This window comes from Papio anubis, chromosome 18 (genome assembly GCF_008728515.1).
Source record: "Papio anubis isolate 15944 chromosome 18, Panubis1.0, whole genome shotgun sequence".
NCBI lineage: Eukaryota > Metazoa > Chordata > Mammalia > Primates > Cercopithecidae > Papio > Papio anubis.
In genome coordinates, this window is record NC_044993.1 from 4,209,457 (window position 1) to 4,228,278 (window position 18,822).

General features: G+C 49.3%; 1 protein-coding gene and 1 pseudogene across 2 annotated transcripts in view; both read left to right on the forward strand.

Annotated features, from left to right (window-relative positions):
• EMC8 (ER membrane protein complex subunit 8) overlaps nucleotides 1–17,812 on the forward strand; it is a 22,485-nt gene extending 4,673 nt beyond the window's left edge. Inside the window, exons 2-5 of one of the 2 annotated variants that reach the window (XM_003917266.5) lie at nucleotides 6,656–6,732; nucleotides 15,172–15,241; nucleotides 15,982–16,076; nucleotides 16,590–17,812. In XM_003917266.5, coding sequence (XP_003917315.1) covers nucleotides 6,656–6,732; nucleotides 15,172–15,241; nucleotides 15,982–16,076; nucleotides 16,590–16,749 — 402 coding nt within the window. In that variant the 3' untranslated portion in view covers nucleotides 16,750–17,812. The remainder of the gene's footprint in view (nucleotides 1–6,655; nucleotides 6,733–15,171; nucleotides 15,242–15,981; nucleotides 16,077–16,589) is intronic. The other variant, XM_009196988.4, reaches the window with a different exon arrangement.
• Nucleotides 14,573–14,705, forward strand: LOC116271399 (annotated as a pseudogene).
• Nucleotides 17,813–18,822: the final 1,010 nt, after the last annotated feature.

Genomic DNA, 18,822 nt, shown 5'->3' on the forward strand with positions numbered 1-18,822 from the left:
GCACCTTGTTCCTAAACTCTGCACTGTAGACATCCAGCCTCCAGCACCTCCGCCCACCACATGAGTCCCCGTCCAGCAAGTTAGGGCCACACTAGACTCCCTGCAGTAACTACTCTTCAGCAGTGAAAACAAGCAGTAAGTTTGGCTAGGCAGTAGTTATTTGTACTGACTCTTCCGAGATGGAGTCTCGCTCTGTCGCCCAGGCTGGAGTGCAGCGGGGTGATCTCGGCTCACTGCAACCTCCGCCTCCCAGGTTCAAGCAATGCTCCTGCCTCAGCCTGCGGAGTAGCTGGGACTGCCAGCGCACACTGCCCTCCCGGCTAATTCCTTTGTATTTTAGTAGGGACGGTTTCACCGTGTCGCCCAGGCTGATCTCGATCTCCTGAGCTCAAGCAATCTGCTCGCCTCACCCCCGCAAAGTGCTAGGATTACAGACGTGAGCCACCATCTTCGGCCCTAACGAGAATTTTCTCATTCACGAAAACTCATTCCCTCAGCAGTTGACAAATATGAAAAAGACAGCAATCCAGTGCCCATGAAATAACTTTCAGAGGAAAGTTACAGAGGAAAATTTGCAGCTGGAGTCCATCCACGAATTTTGTACTTCAGTTAAGCTAATTTTATTATTCCCCTTTTGACTTAGTGACTTTCTAACCTGAAGGCAATGAAAACTCTCAGTGTTTAGAGCCGTAGTTTATGAGGTTATCAGCCATAGAAGATGCGGTTTTAACAAAGCATCTAAATCCATGCAGCTGTGTAAATGAGGCCTTATTCTCATGGCTCTGTTCTATGCAGAGAGCTTCCTGTTGGAATTGTTTTTGATAAGGGAGAAAGACCATAGACCGTCCATCAAAGGGCAACATTAGATTCCTTTGAAAGGCTTTTCGTTATTTTCCATTAAAAAAATCCTTGCATTTGTGCATGCTTTTTATTTTTTTAAGTACTTACGCCTATTAACTTATTTATCCTTATAACCCTTTGACGTAGGTAGTGAAGGAATTATTTCTAATAGCAGAAACCCATAAAATGTTAGTAGGAAAATTAGCTTGAACCTGTTTCTCTAATCCCTTTTTGCCCTTTTCCCCTCGTTGATTTCTAGTGCGGTGGAGCAGCTTTCCGTTACGTTCTACTCAGATGACTTGCTTGCTCACTGGCCTCGTCACCATGATTTCAGGCTAGAATTCTTGCTGTGGCCTCCATGTGGGCCTGCCCTCTGCTCCTCTACACAGCAGCTGCCCTGGAGCTCTCCCATGCCCCTCCCCCCTCCTGCCCTTTGTTCATCTCCAGAACATTCACGTGCCGCCTTGAGAATGGGGAGAGGGCTGCTGTGGTTCCCCCTTTGAGTTCTTCCCCCTGAACTTCACCCTCCGTCTCGGTCCCATTGACTTCCCAAGCTCTTCCTTCATGGTTCCCGCTCCTTCTCATTCCATAGAAAAATCGGCAGCTGACTGGAGGAAGCTTTCCTTCTCAGTGAAAATAACAGTTCCTCTACTTCTGAACTCCAAGGCCTACTTTTTGCTACAGATAGGAAGGCTCAGCCAGTTACCCTCAGCTTGTTGGTAAATGGCAAGTTGCGGGCCCTTCCTCGCCTTCTATATGGTTATTGTACAGTCCCTTGTACACAAGGGGCGTGGGGGTCCGGTGCAGATGTTTGCAAGGCTGCTGCGAGGAGCTACTGCCTCTGTGCAGAGTCTAGTTGGGAATGAATGGGGTGGCCCCAGCCCTTTTCATAGTTCTCTTCCATGTCTGGAACAGAGGCAGCCAAAAAGGGCATTGAGCCAAAAAGGGGTGGTAAGTAGACTCGTGCTGGGGTGAAAATGCCCTGTCTCCCCAAAAGTAAATGAAATTGCATGAGTAAGTGCAGGATGTGGAAGGTGTCTGTATTCAGAGTCAGTTTGACTACATTGACAACAGTCTCCACAGAGTTTTCTCCTGAGCTTTTATTCTCATCTTGATTTTTCACAAGATGTGCATCAGGGTATGGGGTGTCATACCGCGAAGCAGGGACGTGGAAATGGATTCGTTGGGAACAGAGGTTGGGTGGCTTCTCAGCCCTGCCTTGTCTTGCCTCGCTTCGGAGGAAGCTAGTTGCCTGGACTGTAGCTGCCACTTAGATCCACCGCAGCTTTTCAGCAGGAGCCATTTGGGCTGAGGGCAGGATCCTGCAGCCACTGGAGACCTGGCTGCCACACCCACACCCATACCACCAGCATGCCCCATCCCCTTCCCCTAGCCCACTCTACTCCAGGGCGCTCTCACCTGATGCCTAGTTTCAGATTCTGGCCTGTCAGAGGAAACTGCCCTTCTTATTAGAACTCGTCCGCCTTGCCACTGTGAGTGCTGAGGCGTGGCGGAGTCTCCGTTCCTCCCTTTGAGTTCTCCATTCCTCAGTTGGTGACCAGGCTGTGTGTGCCCCTCATAGCCATCCATACAGCTAACTTGGTTATTCTTGTGTGTGTCATTCAAAAGTTCTAAATTCTTTTTTTTTTTTTTTTTTTGAGATGGAGTCTCACTCTGTTGCCCAGGCTGGAGTGCAGTGGCCGAATCTCAGCTCACTGCAAGCTCCACCTCCCAGGTTCACGCCATTCTCCTGCCTCAGCCTCCTGAGTAGCTGGGACTACAGGTGCCCGCCACCTCGCCTGGCTAGTTTTTTGTAATTTTTAGTAGAGACGGGATTTCACCGCTTTAGCCGGGTGGTCTCGATCTCCTGACCTCGTGATCCGCCCGTCTCGGCCTCCCAAAGTGCTGGGATTACAGGCTTGAGCCACCACGCCTGGCCAAAAGTTCTAAATTCTAAAGCCAGGCCAGAGCTTTTGTGACCTGATTCACTTGAAGGGCAACCTCTTCAAAGCAGTCTACTGGAAGTTCCAGGTCATGACATTTTTCTGCTGGAATTTGGTTGGGCCCTTGGAGTTTTCTTACAGGAATTCCCTCGGCAGGCAAAATGTAAGTTGAGATATACATGGTGTTTGTCATAGGAATCATCTTTTGTACCAGGTGCTTTCTGTGCTCTGAGAGCGGGTACAAGGTGATACCATATGTGTTCACTCGGCTACGAGTCCTGACCAGGTGGCTTCAGCCCCGGAAAGAAATGGAGGAGCCAACTGAGACTGATGCTGGGTGTCTTCGGGAAGTTGCCTGTAGCTAAATAAAAAATACATCCTATGCTTTTCCTAGAAAATGTTGTATGGTGTGGTCAGCTGAGTAATAACCCCCCAAATATGTCCACGTCCTAATCCCCAGGCCTTACGTAGCAAAAGGGATTTTGCAGATGTGATTAAGGACTTGAGGTTGGAGAGATTATCCTGGATTACCTGGGTGTGCCTCATGTAATCACAAAGGCCTTTGTCAAAGGGAGGCAGGAAGGTCAGAGAGAAAGGAAGAGATGGATGATGGAAGCAGAGGTCAGAGTGAGGTGGCCATGAGCCAAGGAATGCAGGCAGCCTCTAGGTGCTGGAAAAGACAAGGAAAAGGATTCTCCCCTAGAGCATCCTGAAGAAGCACAGCTCTGCTGACCCATTATAGACTTCTGACCAGTAAGATAAAAATTCTGGCTGGCATCATCCTCAACTCAGATGACTTGCTTGCTCATTGGCTTCGTCACCATGATTTCAGGCTAGAATGTTGTCATAAGTGGGAGTTGAACAATGAGAACACACAGACACAGGGAGGGGAACAACACACACCAGTGCCTGTCAAAGCAGGAGAGCGAGGGGAGGGGGAGCATCAGGACAAATAGGTAATGCATGCGGGGCTTAAAACCTAGGTGACAGATTGGTAGGTGCAGCAAACCACCGTGGCACATGGATTCCTATGTAACAAACCTGTATATTCTGTACATGTATCCCGGAACTTAGATAAAGATTAAAAAATAAGACATACACTTTAATCAAGTACAGTTTGTTTCGGAAATGGAAGAAATTAGGGAATTCGAAGTTAGACAATCTGAAAATATACAACACATTAAAAATTCTAAGAAAAACAATCATACAGTAATCTCTATGGATGGTGAAAAAGCCTTCAATAAAATTTATTAGTTTCCTTAATAATCCCAGCACTTTGGGAGGCCGAGACGGGCGGATCACGAGGTCAGGAGATCGAGACCATCCTGGCTAGCAGCGGTGAGGCCCGTCTCTACTAAAATACAAAAACTAGCCGGGGAGGCGGTGGCCCGGCCTGTAGTCCCAGCTACTCAGGAGGCTGAGGCAGGAGAATGGCGTAAACCGGGGCTGAGGAGCTTGCAGTGAGCTGAATCCGGCCACTGCACCTCCAGCCACAGGCGACAGAGACTCGATCTCAAAAAAATGGGCATCGTGGCTGGCCTGTAATCTCAGCACTTTGGGAAGCCAAGGCAGAAGGAGGATTGCTTGAACCAGGAGTCCAAAGATCCCAGCCTGGGCAACATGATGAAAACCTTGTCTCTACAAAATTTAAAGTGATGCTTGGCTGGTAGCGGTGGCTCAAGCTGTAATCCCAGCACTTTGGGAGGCGAGGCAGGGTGGATCCGCGAGGTCAGGAGATCGAGACCATCCTGGCTAACCAGTGAAACCCGTCTCTACTAAAAAAAATACAAAAAAACTAGCGAACTAAGGTGGCTGAGAACAGTCAAGCTACTCTGGGAGGCTGAGGCAGAGAATGGCCGGCATTAAACCGGAGATGAGGGCTGCAATGAGCTGAGATTGGGCCACTGCACTCCAGCCTGGGCAACAGAGCAAGACTCCGTCTCAAAAAAAAAAAAAATTAGCTGGACGGGGTGGCGCACACCTGTAGTCCCAGCTACTCAGGAGGCTGAGGTGGGAGGATCACTTGAGCCCAGGAGTTCAGGCCGCAGTTGAACTGTGATCTCACCACTGCACTCCAGCCTGGACAGCAGGAGTGAGACTGTCTCAAAAAAAAGAAAAAAGTGTTGTTTTTAAGCCACTAACTGTGTGTAACTTGTCACAAGGGCAATAGGAAACTAAGACAGTGGCCAATCTATGAAAATAAGGGTAGGCTACACTGGAGAGCCGGGATAGGGACACCCGGGTGGGGGGCAGAGACATGGGTCACCTCAGGGGAGAACACACTCAGGAGGCAGCCCGTGATGGCACATGGAGGCTGGGAGCACGGTGCTCAAGGATCAGCTCATCAAGGAGCTTGACTAAATGTAGAGCAAGGCCCTGTGATGGTACATAGAGATGTTTGTTCTAAGCAGCAATAGAAAGCTTCCGGAATCTATTCCATTAAGAGGTGAAAATGTGAGTTGTTTTGGAGTTGTTTTCAGCAAAGTCACAATGGTAGCACCATTATAGATATTTTAGGGACATAATCCTGATCTTTTGGGTGGATGACCAGAATGTCTAGTTGGTTCACCGAGCCCTGGTTTTGACCCAATATGGTAATTCGTGAACTCTTAGGAGGCCAGAAATATCCTAATCCTGTGCGAGCCAGGGACCCTTGGACTGTAACTGTCTTGTCTGCTTTTGATCATGAAGGAGACTCAGAGGCCCAAACCAGAATTCAGGAAAAAGAGCAATAGCATTGTGTTTAAAAAACACACACATGCATTTTTAACCAGTTTATTCCCTACAAAAAAATCAAGTACCAATTTTGTTTCCTCTTGTGCAGACTGAGAATAGACTTTATTACAGTGTATTCGAATTCCATTATGCCAAAACAGGATGACCTTTTGTTGTTTTGAATAATGGCCTTAGACCTGCAGGAAGCTGCATCTGATGAGAAACATGGTACCATAAAAGAAACCCAAAAACGCCGAAGGCCTGCCACCATGCTCCCATTTCAAAGCACACCATAGAGAACTAAGGACATGTGCACATGCCCCTTCCTAACTTGGGACCTCTTTACCCTCCACCCCAGCTGCGGGGTATTTCACGATGTGATGCTTAGAATGCTGAGATCAAGTATGAAAAGACCTTTTTTTTTTTTTTTTTTGAAGACAGAGTTTCGCTCTTGTTGCCCAGGCTGGAGTGCAGTGGCATGATCTTGGCTCACTGCAACCTCCCACTCTGGGGTTCGGGTGATTCTCCTGCCTCAGCCTCCCAAGTAGCTGGGATTACAAGCACCCACCACCATGCCCAGCTAATTTTTTTATTTTTAGTAGAGATGGGGGTTTCTCCATATTGTCTCGAACCCTTGACCTCAGGTGATCCGCCCACCTCAGCGTCCCAAGGTGCTGGTATTACAGGCGTGAGCCACTGCACTTGGCCTAAACGACTTGTTTTGAAAGAGACTGAGATTCCCCTTCTGGCTCTGTTCCTACCTGGTTGCGCAAACTTAGAACCTCTCTAAGCTTTGTTTCCTTAACTCTGAAGGATAATGATTTAAATCATTTTAAGGATTTCTAAAGCCCCGGTTCTTTATAAAAGAAGGTGGATAAAGATTATTTTCCTTCCGACTCTCTGCAGCGCTGTACCAAACCTGTGGACAAAGGGTCCTCTCACTGGGACTGAGGCAAGCGGTCATTCCTTACGGTCAAAGTCCTGCCCTTCCTGACCATGTTTTCCTGAGTCCTAGCCTTTCTTGTGGGGAGCAGGGTATGAGGATTAAGATCCTGTCATGTCTTGTCCCACCATGTGGGAGTGAGATCTGTGGTTTTTGCGACTTGATATTTAAGGGAGAATCATTCATGTTTTCCCAATTTTTGTTCCTCTTTCAGATTGATTCATGGTGCAAAGATCATAGCTACGTGATTGCTGGTTATTATCAAGCTAATGAGCGAGTGAAGGATGCCAGGTACGTGGATGCGGAACCGTCTGTAGGCGAGGAAGTGAGCACGTGACAGGCAGAGCCTGTCTCTCATGTGCTTTTCGACCAGATATGAAACCTGTGAGACCCATGCCCCTTCCCTCTGTGCTTATTTATAGTATCTGAGGCGAACTGTGGTGTGGATAATTCCAAACAACAGAAATTCCAAACATTTCTATTAACTTTGGGATTCTGTTCTGTGTCTTTTTTATTTTGCATGAAGGGAATTCATACAATGAAAGCGACAGTCAGGGTTCCGGTTTCTGTCCCTGCTCAGCTCTGCCTTGCTTCCTCTTCCCAGACTAGGGGTGGTGGTGGGCAGAGCACTGGGAAGGAATGCTGCTCTATTTGCCAGCAAATAGACCAGCCTGTAGGTTTGGGGTCAGTACTCTGATGAAAATGTGGTATTTGCTGCCCCATTTATGCTGGTTCTTTCTTCCTTTTATCCGGATCCTTGCCCCACTGGGGCTCTCACTAATAACAAAGCTGAGAATTTTTCTGTATGTCTGTGTCATCTTGGTCCCAACAGAAAAACAGAGGACGCGCTTGGGTTGGGATCATCTGAGAAGGGCTTAATAAGCAGGCTGTTCACAAGTCATGGGCCGTAGACAAGAGAACGCACAGGGGGTCGTGCAGTAACCAAGACTGGCGACAACAGTCCAGAGGGTGGGGAGGAAGGTGCTGGGTAAAGAAGTCCACCTTGAGAAGAGCAGTGCCCTTAGGCAGGTGGCCACAGCCAGCCTGACATGGCCTCCCATCTGGGGAGGGGTGGCCCAGAGCAGTCAGTACCTGATGTCCCTCTTTCATTTTCCTTTGGCTTAACCCAGCCAGAAGCCAGACGGGCAGCTGGAAAGTCCACACAGTATATAACAGGGGCATGCGTCATGCTGCCCTGACGTGGCTTCCTCATGTTGTCGGATAGAGCCGACCCTCCAGTGTCCAGGGAGATGGGGGTGCAGTGAAAGGCCCTGCCATTGGGTCTGCTTGCTCAGCACAGATGAGAAGGTGAGCTTGAGCACTTTGGAAATAATACTGTAAGCTGGTGACCGCATTGCTATCACTGATGAGGCACCAGTGTTTCTGATGAGAAACATGGTATTATAAAAGAAACCCAAATTTAGAAACATAATTATCTTACCCTTTTGGAGGGCTGGGTCCACGCACTGGATCCTGAGGGAGGCAGATGTCCTAGGAGATGCGGCGCTCAAAGTCAGTCCACTGAAGCGTCTGCTGGGGTGGTTGGGAGCGCATGGAAGCCTCATGCACGCTGGCTCTGCTGCTGCTTCCTCTGAGCCCATGAGCAGCACTGGCCTGTCCGGCTTCAGCACATCTCTTCTGACTCTCACTGGGATGTCCTCTGTTTGATATTGCCTGCCACCCTTTGTTGATGACTCCGTGTCTCCTGTCCTTCACTGAGCGAGAGCCTACCCACAGGGCCACATCCATCTTAGTCTTTGTTACATGAAAGACTAGGCGTGGGCTGGGGAAAGCGCAGTCCTCTGGCCCTTGCCCTCCTGTGGCTGAGTTAAACATGAAGGACAGTGCAAACGCAGGCTGCAGTGCAGGACAGCGGCCCCTGCAGGGGGCTTGGCGGCAGGGGCCGGGAGACTTAGACCTGGTAGAATGATCCCAGAAGCCACAGGGCACGATGTCCTGTAAACCAGGCCCTCGAGAGTGGGCAGGGCCTTGTCAAGTGCAGATGTAGAGACCAGAAGGTCAGCATTCCTGGTTGAGGGATAGAAGACACAGGTGAAGACGTGGCAGTGGCTGGGGCCATGCCCACATGGAGGGAGATGCTAGGAAGTAAGGCTGCACAGGTAGGTTGGGCCACACCTAAGGGCTCCTCCGTGCTCAGAAGCATTTTGAACTTCACCTTGCAAGCAGTGGGGAGCGCCCTTGGCAGGAACGTGTTCCTGGACCAAGCAGTGTCTCCCGCGGCTGTCCCTGCAGAAGGGAGAGGAGACTGGGCAAGTGGGAATGGCATCAGGTTGTCAAATGAGTGCAGGGGCCTCCCTTTCCTTAACCCCTCACGAGCAAATCCATGTCTGATGTGGTCACCCCACATGAACCCGTGCAGGCTGTCCTGTCCTCCTCTCTGCACACACCTCATCTGGCTCGCAGCCCTCACGTTCTTACCTCTGTGCTGACCTCGTTACAGCCCAACCTGGAATTATCCTACTCAGACACAGTTTTCCTGCTCTCCATACCTTCCTTCTAGAATGTCGTCCCTGTCCTCACCTAGTCCACGTCCTTCTGCATCCTCCAGGAGGTTTTGCAGTCCTTCATTAATAGACTTTTAAATGCATCCCGAGCAGCCATTTGTCAGATGTGTAGAGAGGATAAACCTTAGGTAGGGGTCTGCCACCCTGGAATAGGGAATCCACCCCCCGGTGTGCCCAGTTGTTTGAGGAGGAAACCTCAGGTAGTTAATGCTGTCCTATCCTTGGGCTCTGTTTGGGTCATTTTATTTCATCCTCACAGCAATGCACAAGTGAAGAAACTCCAGCCAGAGAAGGTGGCTTCTCAGAGGCCACATGGCTTGGGAGCTTAGGAGCTAGGATCTTGCCAACTTCTGACTTAAGTATGGTTTTGCTTTTGCTGGAAAACCTTCCCCTCTCTTCAGCCAGACCTAGCTGAAAATTTACTCTTATTCTAGAAATATTGCCTGATTCACAGTGTCTTGCAGCATGAATTGGAGCCAAGTAGACCTGGATTCAAATTCTAGGTGACTTACTGATTAGCCTCCTTGGGCCTCCGTGGCCCTATCTATAGAATGGAGCTGAGTTCGTGCCTCAGAGAGTAGTCGTGAGGACAGAATGAAATAGCGCAGCGTGTTTGGCCTTGTGCTTGGTTTACAGTAGTGGCTGGTGCTGTTACTAGTGCTGCGATGACTTTTTCTATTATTTTTCTAATGTAGTGTTTATAACTTTTATGAATTTCCTAAACCTTAGGTCATTCTATCAAGTTTTATTATATGATTCGTTGTTGACCAGTGTTTTGCTTCATAGTTAGCATTTGATATGGGCAGGTTTCAGTGCCCGGCAGAGAGCCCTGGCCTGAGGCAGACATTCAGGAAGAAGCTTTTAGATACACAGCGTAAGATGGCACCTACACGCTGGCCCAACATGGTGCTGTTGGGAGGGTGAGCAGAGGGGTCTGCCTTCAGGGTGCCTGCAGTTTCGGTTGGCAGCTGTGTCTTTCTAGGAACAAGGAGTTCCTGACAGCAGGAACGACAGCGGGGGCAGTCTTCATTCAGGATGAAGTGGATCAGTATTGGAGATTCAGTGCCTAAGACAGAGAAATGCAAAGTTGGCAGCTCTTTCAGATACTTTGACAGTTCATTAACTACAGATTTTTTGGGGGGTGGGTGGGGAGCAGACAGAGCCTCACTCTGTCACCCAGGCTGGAGTGCAGTGGCATGATCTTACCTCACTGCAACCTCCGCCTCCCGGGTTCAAACTATTCTCCTGTCTCAGCCTCCCGAGTAGCTGGAATTACAGGCACCCGCCACCACGCCTGGCTAGTTTTTGTATTTTTAATAGAGACGGGCTTTCACCATGTTGGCTAGGCTGGTCTCGAACTCCTGACCTCAAGTGAGCCACCCGCCTCGGCCTCCCAAAGTGCTAGGATTACAGGCATGAGCCACCACACCTGGCCAACTACAATTTTTATTTTATTTTATTGTATTGTATTGTATTGTATTGTATTGTATTGTATTGTATTTTACTTTACTTTACTTTACTTTTTACTTTACTTTTTACTTTACTTTACTTTACTTTACTTTACTTTAGTTTACTTTAGTTTACTTTAGTGTAGTTTATTTTTTTTTTTTTTTTTTGTGGATGGTGTTTCGCTCTTTCGCCCTGGCTGGATTTTTGTGGCGGGATTCCAGCCCACTGCAAGCTCCGCCTCCCGGGTTTACGCCATTCTCCTGGCTCAGCCTCCCGAGTAGCTGGGACTACAAGCGCCCGCCACCTCGCCCGGCTAGTTTTTTGTATTTTTTTTTTTTAGTAGAGACGGGGTTTCACCGGGTTAGCCAGGATGGTCTCGATCTCCTGACCTCGTGATCCACCCGTCTCGGCCTCCCAAAGTGCTGGGATTACAGGTTTGAGCCACCGCGCCCGGCCAGTTTAGTTTATTTTTTATTTTATTTTAGTTTAGTTTAGTTTATTTGGAGGTGGAGGCTTGCTCTGTCACCCAGGCTGGAGTGCAGTGGTGCGATCTCAGTTCACTGTAAGATCCGTCCCCTGGTTCACACCATTCTCCTGCCTCAGCCTCCGAAGTAGCTGGGACTACAGGCGCCCACCACCACGCTAGGCTAATTTTTTTATATTTTTTAGTGGAGACGGGGTTTCACTGTGTTATCCAGGATGATCTCCATCTCCTGACCTCGTGATCTGCCCACCTAAGCCTCCCAAAGTGCTGGGATTACAGGCGTGAGCCACCGCGCCCGGCCACAAAGTTTTAAACTTCTTTTAAAATAATAAATTTTAGGCCAGGCATGGTGGATCACACCTGTAATCCCAGCACTTTCAGAGGCCAAGGCGGGAGGGTCACTTGAGCCAGGAGTTCAAGACCAGTCTGGGCAACATAGCAAGACCTCATCTCTACAAAAAAATACAAAAATTAGCTGGACATGGTGGCCTACGCCTGTGGTCCCAGCTACAAGGGAGGGTGGGGTGGGAAGATGACTTGAGCCTGGGCAGTTGAGGCTGCAGTGAGCCATGATCTCGCCACTGTACTCCAGCCTGGGCAACGGAACAAGACCCCATCTAAAAATCAGTGAACAGAAAGATATATGCTTAGAATTCTTGAGCATCTAAAATGGTAGCTTTTCTTTTTAATAAGGTTTCTTTATCCTCTTCCCAATAAAAATCCCTGACCAGCATGATCATTGTTAAGTACGAGGGTAAGGGCTTTGCAAGCTCTTCATGGCAAGTGGCCCTGCCTTTTGCTTTCCAAGTTCCTCAGCAAATGCAGGAGCAGGCAGAGGTGGGTACACGGGCAGGCCTTCTGAGGGCTCTGTACTCGCTCCTCACCATTTACCATCAGTGCTGTAGGGACCTGGCGCCCACTGAGTCCTGGTCAGTGCAGTGAAGCACTGCCTTCCCTCTGCGCTAGGTGCAGCTATCACACTGCTTTCTTCAATACGATTGACTTCTACCTGGAAAATCTCACCTTCCCTCTTAAGTCATATTTTTCTTAACACAGTCACATTTTTAAGCCATATTTTTCTTAACACTGCAGCCCTATAATCAGTACATCACTTTGTCAATTTTGAAAATGAAAATAGAATAATCATATAAAGTAATTTTTTAAAACATTAATTTTTTTAGCCTAATCACAAGGAAAGGATTGTAATTGTATATTGTGTGCTTTGTTAAATAACTCACAATAATCCATGTATTTTTATGACTGTTAAAAGAAAGATGGGGCCGGGCGCGGTGGCTCACGCCTGTAATCCCAGCACTTTGGGAGGCCGAGGTGGGTGGATCACGAGGTCAGGAAATCGCTACCATTCTGGCTAACACGGTGAAACCCTGTCTCTACTAAAAATACAAAAAATTAGCTGGGCGTGGTGGTGAGCGCCTGTAGTCCCAACTCCTTGGGAGGCTGAGGCAGGAGAATGGCGTGAACCCAGAAGGCAGAGCTTGCAGTGAGCCGAGATCGTGCCACTGCACTCTGGCCTGGGCAACAGAGCTAGACTCCGCCTCAAAAAAAAAAAAAAGAAAGAAAGATGGATGGCTTGGTCCCTGCCACAAAAAGCTGAAACTCTTGATTGTGCGGGGCAGATAAGATGCACAGAAGGAAAGCAGCACGTGCCATGGCTCTGTGTTAGAGCCTCTTAGAAATAAATCCTCAGAGCTCCAACAGGGCAGGGAGCCTCGTCCAGGGCGGTTTAGCAGGGCTTTGTGGCGAGGGTGACATGTCTTCTGTGCCCTGAAAGAGGGGAAGCAATTCAATAAGGAGGGCTTGGTGTGGAGGGCCAGACAGGGGACAGTGTCAGGAAAAGATGGGCATGTGAGGGAGATGACATGTAGGCAGATTTCCTGACATGGAATACACAGCATTGCCCCTGTGGCTGAGCATGGTAGCTCAGTTCACCATGACGAAGGCCTGCCTCTGCCAGCCTGAGAATGGCAGCCTTCATCTTGCAGGCAGTGGTGAGCAGTAGTCTGTGGGGCCGTCAGCACCAGGGGATGCGATGGGAGTTCTGTTTTAGGAAAATTTAGTTCGGGAGAAACTTCAGGTTACATCGGAGAAGAAGAGCCTAAGCTGAGCTTCATAGCGCATGCCTGTGGTCTCAGCTGCTTGTGAGGCTGAGCAAGGAGGATTGATTGAGACCAGGAGTTGATGGCCATGATCGCACCTGTGAATAACCTCCATGCTCCAGCCTGGGCAACGAAGCGAGACTGTCTCTCTCTCTCTTTTTTTTTTTTTTTTTGACACGCACAGGTTGGAGTGCAGTGGCATGACCTTGGCTCGCTGCAACCCCCGCCTGCTGGGTTCAAGCGATTCTCCTGCCTCAGCCTACCAAGTAGCTGGGACTACAGACGTGCACCACCACACCCAGCTAATTTTTGTATTTTTAGTAGAGACGGGGTTTCACCATGTTGGCCAGGCTGGTCTCAAACTCCTGACCTCAGGTAATCCACCTGCCTCAGCCTCCAAAAGTGCTGGGATTACAAGCATGAGCCACTACACCCATCCGACCCTATCTCTTTAAAAAAGAGAGCAAGCGAGCCTAGAAATTATGAGACCAGTTAGGAAGCAGTTTTAGAAGCCCCTGCCTAAGGTGAGAGCCTGAAGGAAATAAATGGCAGGTAGAATGCAGGAAGGGAGGGCAGAGAAAGGACCTGTGACCTGCAGGGTGGGGAAGAGCAAAGGAAAAGGTGGCCTCAGGTTGGAGAGGCTGGAAATGGGCTGGCCTGCTTGAGTGTGGTGGGTTCCCGCAGGGAGGCTTTTGAGGGGGTAGCAGTCTTGGGGCCATCAGGCAGTGGTCAGGAGACTTCCAGGTGCTGCTCTGCAAGGGAATGGGGTAGATGGCAGATTGCACAGAGCTGTGGTGAGGACATGGCGCAAGACTAGCGGCTTGTTAAAGAAGTTGAAGAAACAGGCGTGGAAGGGAAGAGAGAGGCTGGACAGCAGCTAGAGAGAACCAGTTCAATGCTTTTGTTTTTCCCTGAAAATAAAGACTTACACAGATTTGAAGGCAGAACTGGGGCTCGGGCACAGAAAGAATATAAATAAGGCCCTGAGGAGAAGGCCCCTTCCCGACATAGGCTAGAAGAGTAACTTTGTGTTTGGAGACATGGAGCAGGAATGGTGTAGGAGCTGCTCTGTAATTAGTTCTATTAACTTAAGGTAGAAAGGTAGCATTTATCAGGGTTGGATGGCGGCAGGGCCAGAACCAGCAGGGAAGGCTCATGAGCATGGAGAAGATGTGGAAAGGCTGAGAATTTCTCAAAGGGTGATGGACCGCCAGCTGCCCTGAGGTTGCTCTTACTTGTTGCAGTGGACAGGTTGCTTTGCTAGCGTGCAGATGGAGAAGGCCAGCCCGGGAGACTTGGGGTTTGGCCCAGGGGCTGGCAGGTGCCCTGCAGTAGAGTTTATCTGCCTGCTTCAGGCTACTCTCCACTAGGTTCTTGGGAGCCTTCCGTTAGGAGATGCCTCTCAGGATCCCATCACCAGGGCTTTCTGGTTGGAGTGAGGCAAGGACCTGCTTTGCATGATGCGCCCCATTACCTAACAGCGTTCCCCGTCCTTGCTGGCCACACCCATCACAGTGGGGCTGTCATCACCAAGAGCCACTTTAAATGGGCAAAACATATTTACCTGGCAGGGGAAACACCAAGATCACAAAGGTGGTTTTCCCAGGGCAAGGTTCATCCGTTGCACTCCAGATGTGCTGACCCTGCGATTTCTTCATATGTGGGGAACTGCCCTTATACTCTCCCCAGCAATATAAATAAATAAGTAGGCTGGGCACAGTGGCCCATGCCTGTAAGCACTTTGGGAGGCCAAGGCAGTAAGATTGCTTGAGGCCAGGAGTTCAAGACCAGCCTGGGCAACATAGCAAGACGTCGTCTCTACCAAAAAAAAAAAACCATTAAAAAGTAACTGGGTGTGGTGGCCTGTGCCTATAGTCCCAGCTACTCAGGAGGCAGAGATGGTGGAATTGCTTGAATTTGAGGTTACATTGAGCTATGATTACATCACTGCACTCCAGCTTGGGCAACAGAGCAAGACCCTGTCTCTACCAAAAAATTAAATAAGTAAACTGGTGAAGCTAGCACGTGCAGCCTGTTGACTCCGCCAGTCTTTCTGTCATTGCTTGTTAAGTCTTGGTGGTGTTGACTGTACCTTTTGTAAACAGTGTTGGATGGCATTGACTGGAATGTGGTAGCCTGACTATTTCTTTGACAGTCCAAACCAGGTTGCAGAGAAGGTGGCCTCCAGAATCGCCGAGGGCTTCAGCGACACTGCACTCATCATGGTAAGTCGCTTCTGTACAGCATGCGGGAGGCCCTTACACCTCCCCTCACCAACATGGAGCTTGCTCTGCGGCGGTTTCCTTTCCGCTAACCCCTTCATTCATTTATCTGCTTGAGACCATTGCCGCCTCTTGCAGTTTTCTCCCAGCTGCAGACCAGTTGAATCCCAAACCGTGGCTTATGTGCTCCCACATCACTACACAAGTGGGAGTGGGGTCCCCTGCCAGCAGCAGCACCTGGGAACTTGTTAGAAATGCGAATTCCCAGGCACCCACCCCAGATCCCACTGAATCAGAAATATGGGGGGGTGGGGCCCAGCAGTTCATGTTAACACACCTTCTAGGTGATTCTGATCTGAACATGCCAAGTGCGAGAAGCACAGAATTAGAACAGCCAGCACGGCCTCTAGGGGCGCAGGGAAGGAAGGCACTTGTATGTGAGCAGATGACATTGGGGGCCTTGCTGAACAGCCTTGATTCAGACAGAATCCTAGGATGAGGGAAGAAGTTATATTTGGAAGCTTCGCTTTTGTGAAAAAACAATGAAGGACTTGACATTTTCCTGCCTAACACAACAGTTTTCCTCAGGCCAGACGCTCGCGCCACTCTGCATACCAGCTCTGTGGGAAGAGTCTCTGCCCCAGCCAGCATGGGCACTGCTGCAGGGAGAGCCCCGAGGAGGCGCCTGTTGCTGCTGTTTGGCTAGCATTCTGTTCATTCTATGTCCTTTGCCTTGTGCTCAGGTAGACAACACCAAGTTTACGATGGACTGCGTAGCGCCTACGATCCACGTGTACGAGCACCATGAGAACAGATGGCGGTGCAGAGACCCACACCAGTGAGTGCGCCCTATGCCGCCGCGCAGGCGGGGCTTCGTCAGCGCCTGGCCACGCGAGAGCTGCTCTCGCCCAGCCTGTGTTTTTCAGTTAGTGTTTTCTCCAGAGGCATGGTACCAAGCATATTCCCCAGCTCCTGTAGGCCCCAGTGCTCCAGCGCTTCCAGGCAGTGGAGGGAACCTCAGTGGTATTCACAGGTCTTCCCACCCCAGGCCCTAGGGCACAGACACTCTTCTTCCCAGGCCTTTGCTTTGGTGTATCTGTGGCCACTCAGAAAGCTTCAGTCATCTGCCACCAACTTTCTCAAAATTCCATGTGAAGGGAGTCCCTTCCACGTATTAACCATGTTTTCTATGCTGTGTACGTCTTCATGCGTTTGAAATGCCCATGTTTCTGAGTACTCTGCGCCATCTCTCCTCATACCACTGTGCATATGGCTGGCCTTCTCTCTTGATGCTGTTACAAGCTGCCCATTTTCACTGTTAGATGCTGACTTCTTCATGTTTGACCCGTAGTGACTACTGTGAAGACTGGCCGGAGGCACAGAGGATCTCAGCCTCACTCCTGGACAGCCGGTCCTACGAGACGCTTGTGGATTTCGATAACCACCTGGATGACATTCGGAATGACTGGACAAACCCAGAGATCAATAAAGCTGTCCTGCACCTGTGCTAGGCAGGCACCGCCATGACTGGGCTCCAGGCCTTTCCACTACGTTGAAGAAGAAAACCTATTTTTAAATGTAAATAAAATATCTTGTAGCCTGTGTGGAAAGCTGACCGTTTTAAGAAGTGGCATGTGCCTTGAAAGGGGGCAGAATGTTCAGTCGGTCGTGTTTTTAACAGAGTCTCTAGAAGAGGTGCAGACATCCCGTCTGACTGTCCCTGTGGACTCTCTCAGTTGTATGTTGCTATAATCCTCCAAATCAAAGCTCTTTCTGCTTGTGCAAGATTGTTCCTATTAAACAGTTTTAACTAACCTTTTATAATCTGGAGAGAATACTTTTTAAGGCTTTTGAACTATCTTTTTTTAAAAAAAAAAGCCCACATCTTATACTCCAATGAATGTGTTTGTGAGTTTTTATCCTGTTTGAATTTTGATGTCGTCCAGGCGTCCTGGGATCAGGGTAGGCACGTGGAGTGCCGGTGCTGAGCTGTTTGAGAAGCTCTGTGTGGGTGTTTCTGTCGTCAGGCTGGGCTGTGAACAGCACTGTTCCACGCGGTGTCGGCTCACAGAGGCGCTGCAGCTCTGCACAATGGGAGTGACACCACTGATGCCACAGAAGCCTTTCTCCTTAGGGGCAAAAGCAAACATCGCTGGTAACAGGAGCTCAGGGTGGTACTCTTCCGCCACCCAGAAAGCTCACATGGCCTGCAGGGCCAGGAAAGGGAAATGATCATTTCTTTTGTATTAGGAAAACAAGACTTAGACTTCCCAAGTTGTACAGAGTGACGTCTGTACTTTTTATACTTACAACATTTGGTCAAGTTTTCTAACCAAACCTTAGGAAACTTAGAGGGAAGCTTTATGGTACCTTTACCTTTTTTCCGTTTTATATGAATTATTTTGTACAAAGTTCAGAGAGCGGTACCTTTCCTACTGTCTTTTCTTCGACTCCATGGAGGAATTTGTAACAATCAGTGTGACCTACTGAAAGGGTTTGTGATACAGCAGTAACTATTTTCTCTTAACGCATAGGAAAAAAGTTCAGACATCGCTACAATAAATGTGCTTTATTGGATCCACCAAATTCTCTCTTCCCCTTTCTTCAAATACCTCTTACTCTTGATTTTTTAAGCTGGCGTTCTCTCACATGGGGGGCACAGGAAAGAGTGAGGTGCCTGTGCAGCCCTCTTCTCTCCCCTGCCCTCAGATGCCAATACATCACAGCTGGAGTGAGATCTTGTTCCAAATGGGCTTGGGTTTGTTTCATAAAGGGAGAAGAATCACCTCCAGCATTTGCGCGTAAGAAGCTGTTTTGTCCTGAGACTGAAACAGCAGCGTAGGCCACCTCCAGTTAGGAGTCCAGGGGAACTGGCAGAGCTACTTGGAATGAAGGTGTGGTGAGGGCTAGTTTGGGAGGCATTTTAACAATACAGCCTTCCTATAAACCTTTCAAAGTGGCTTTCCCGGCCGGGCGCGGTGGCTCAAGCCTGTAATCCCAGCACTTTGGGAGGCTGAGACGGGCGGATCACGAGGTCAGGAGATCGAGACCATGCTGGCTAACACGGTGAAACCCCGTCTCTACTAAAAAATACAAAAAATTAGCCGGGCGAGGTGGCGGGCGCCTGTGGTCCCAGCTACTCGGGAGGCTGAGGCGGGAGAATGGCGTGAACCCAGGAGGCGGAGCTTGCAGTGAGATGAGATCCGGCCACTGCACTCCAGCCTGGGCGACAGAGCGAGACTCCGTCTCAAAAAAAAAAAAAAAAAAAAAAAAACAAAGTGGCTTTCCCTCTGTCACCTCCCCGCGGAATTATTTTGCTTGGTTCTCCTCCTGCCTCCCAGGAGCATGTGCTGTCTTCTATTTTGGATTTAGGCCGAAGCTTAAGTCCCATAACCTGTTCCCTGTCTATGGCTGGGTCAGGCTTAAATTTTCCAAAGAAAGCATGTGAGATACCCTGAAGGGAAGGATGTATTTGTGAAAAGCGAAAACAGATTTCCAAAGTGCAGATAGCCGCTCCTATATTCCTTGTAAAAATAGCAGAAACCTCTGCTGAGCCCTTACACCCTGTGCTGGCCCCTCTCTCT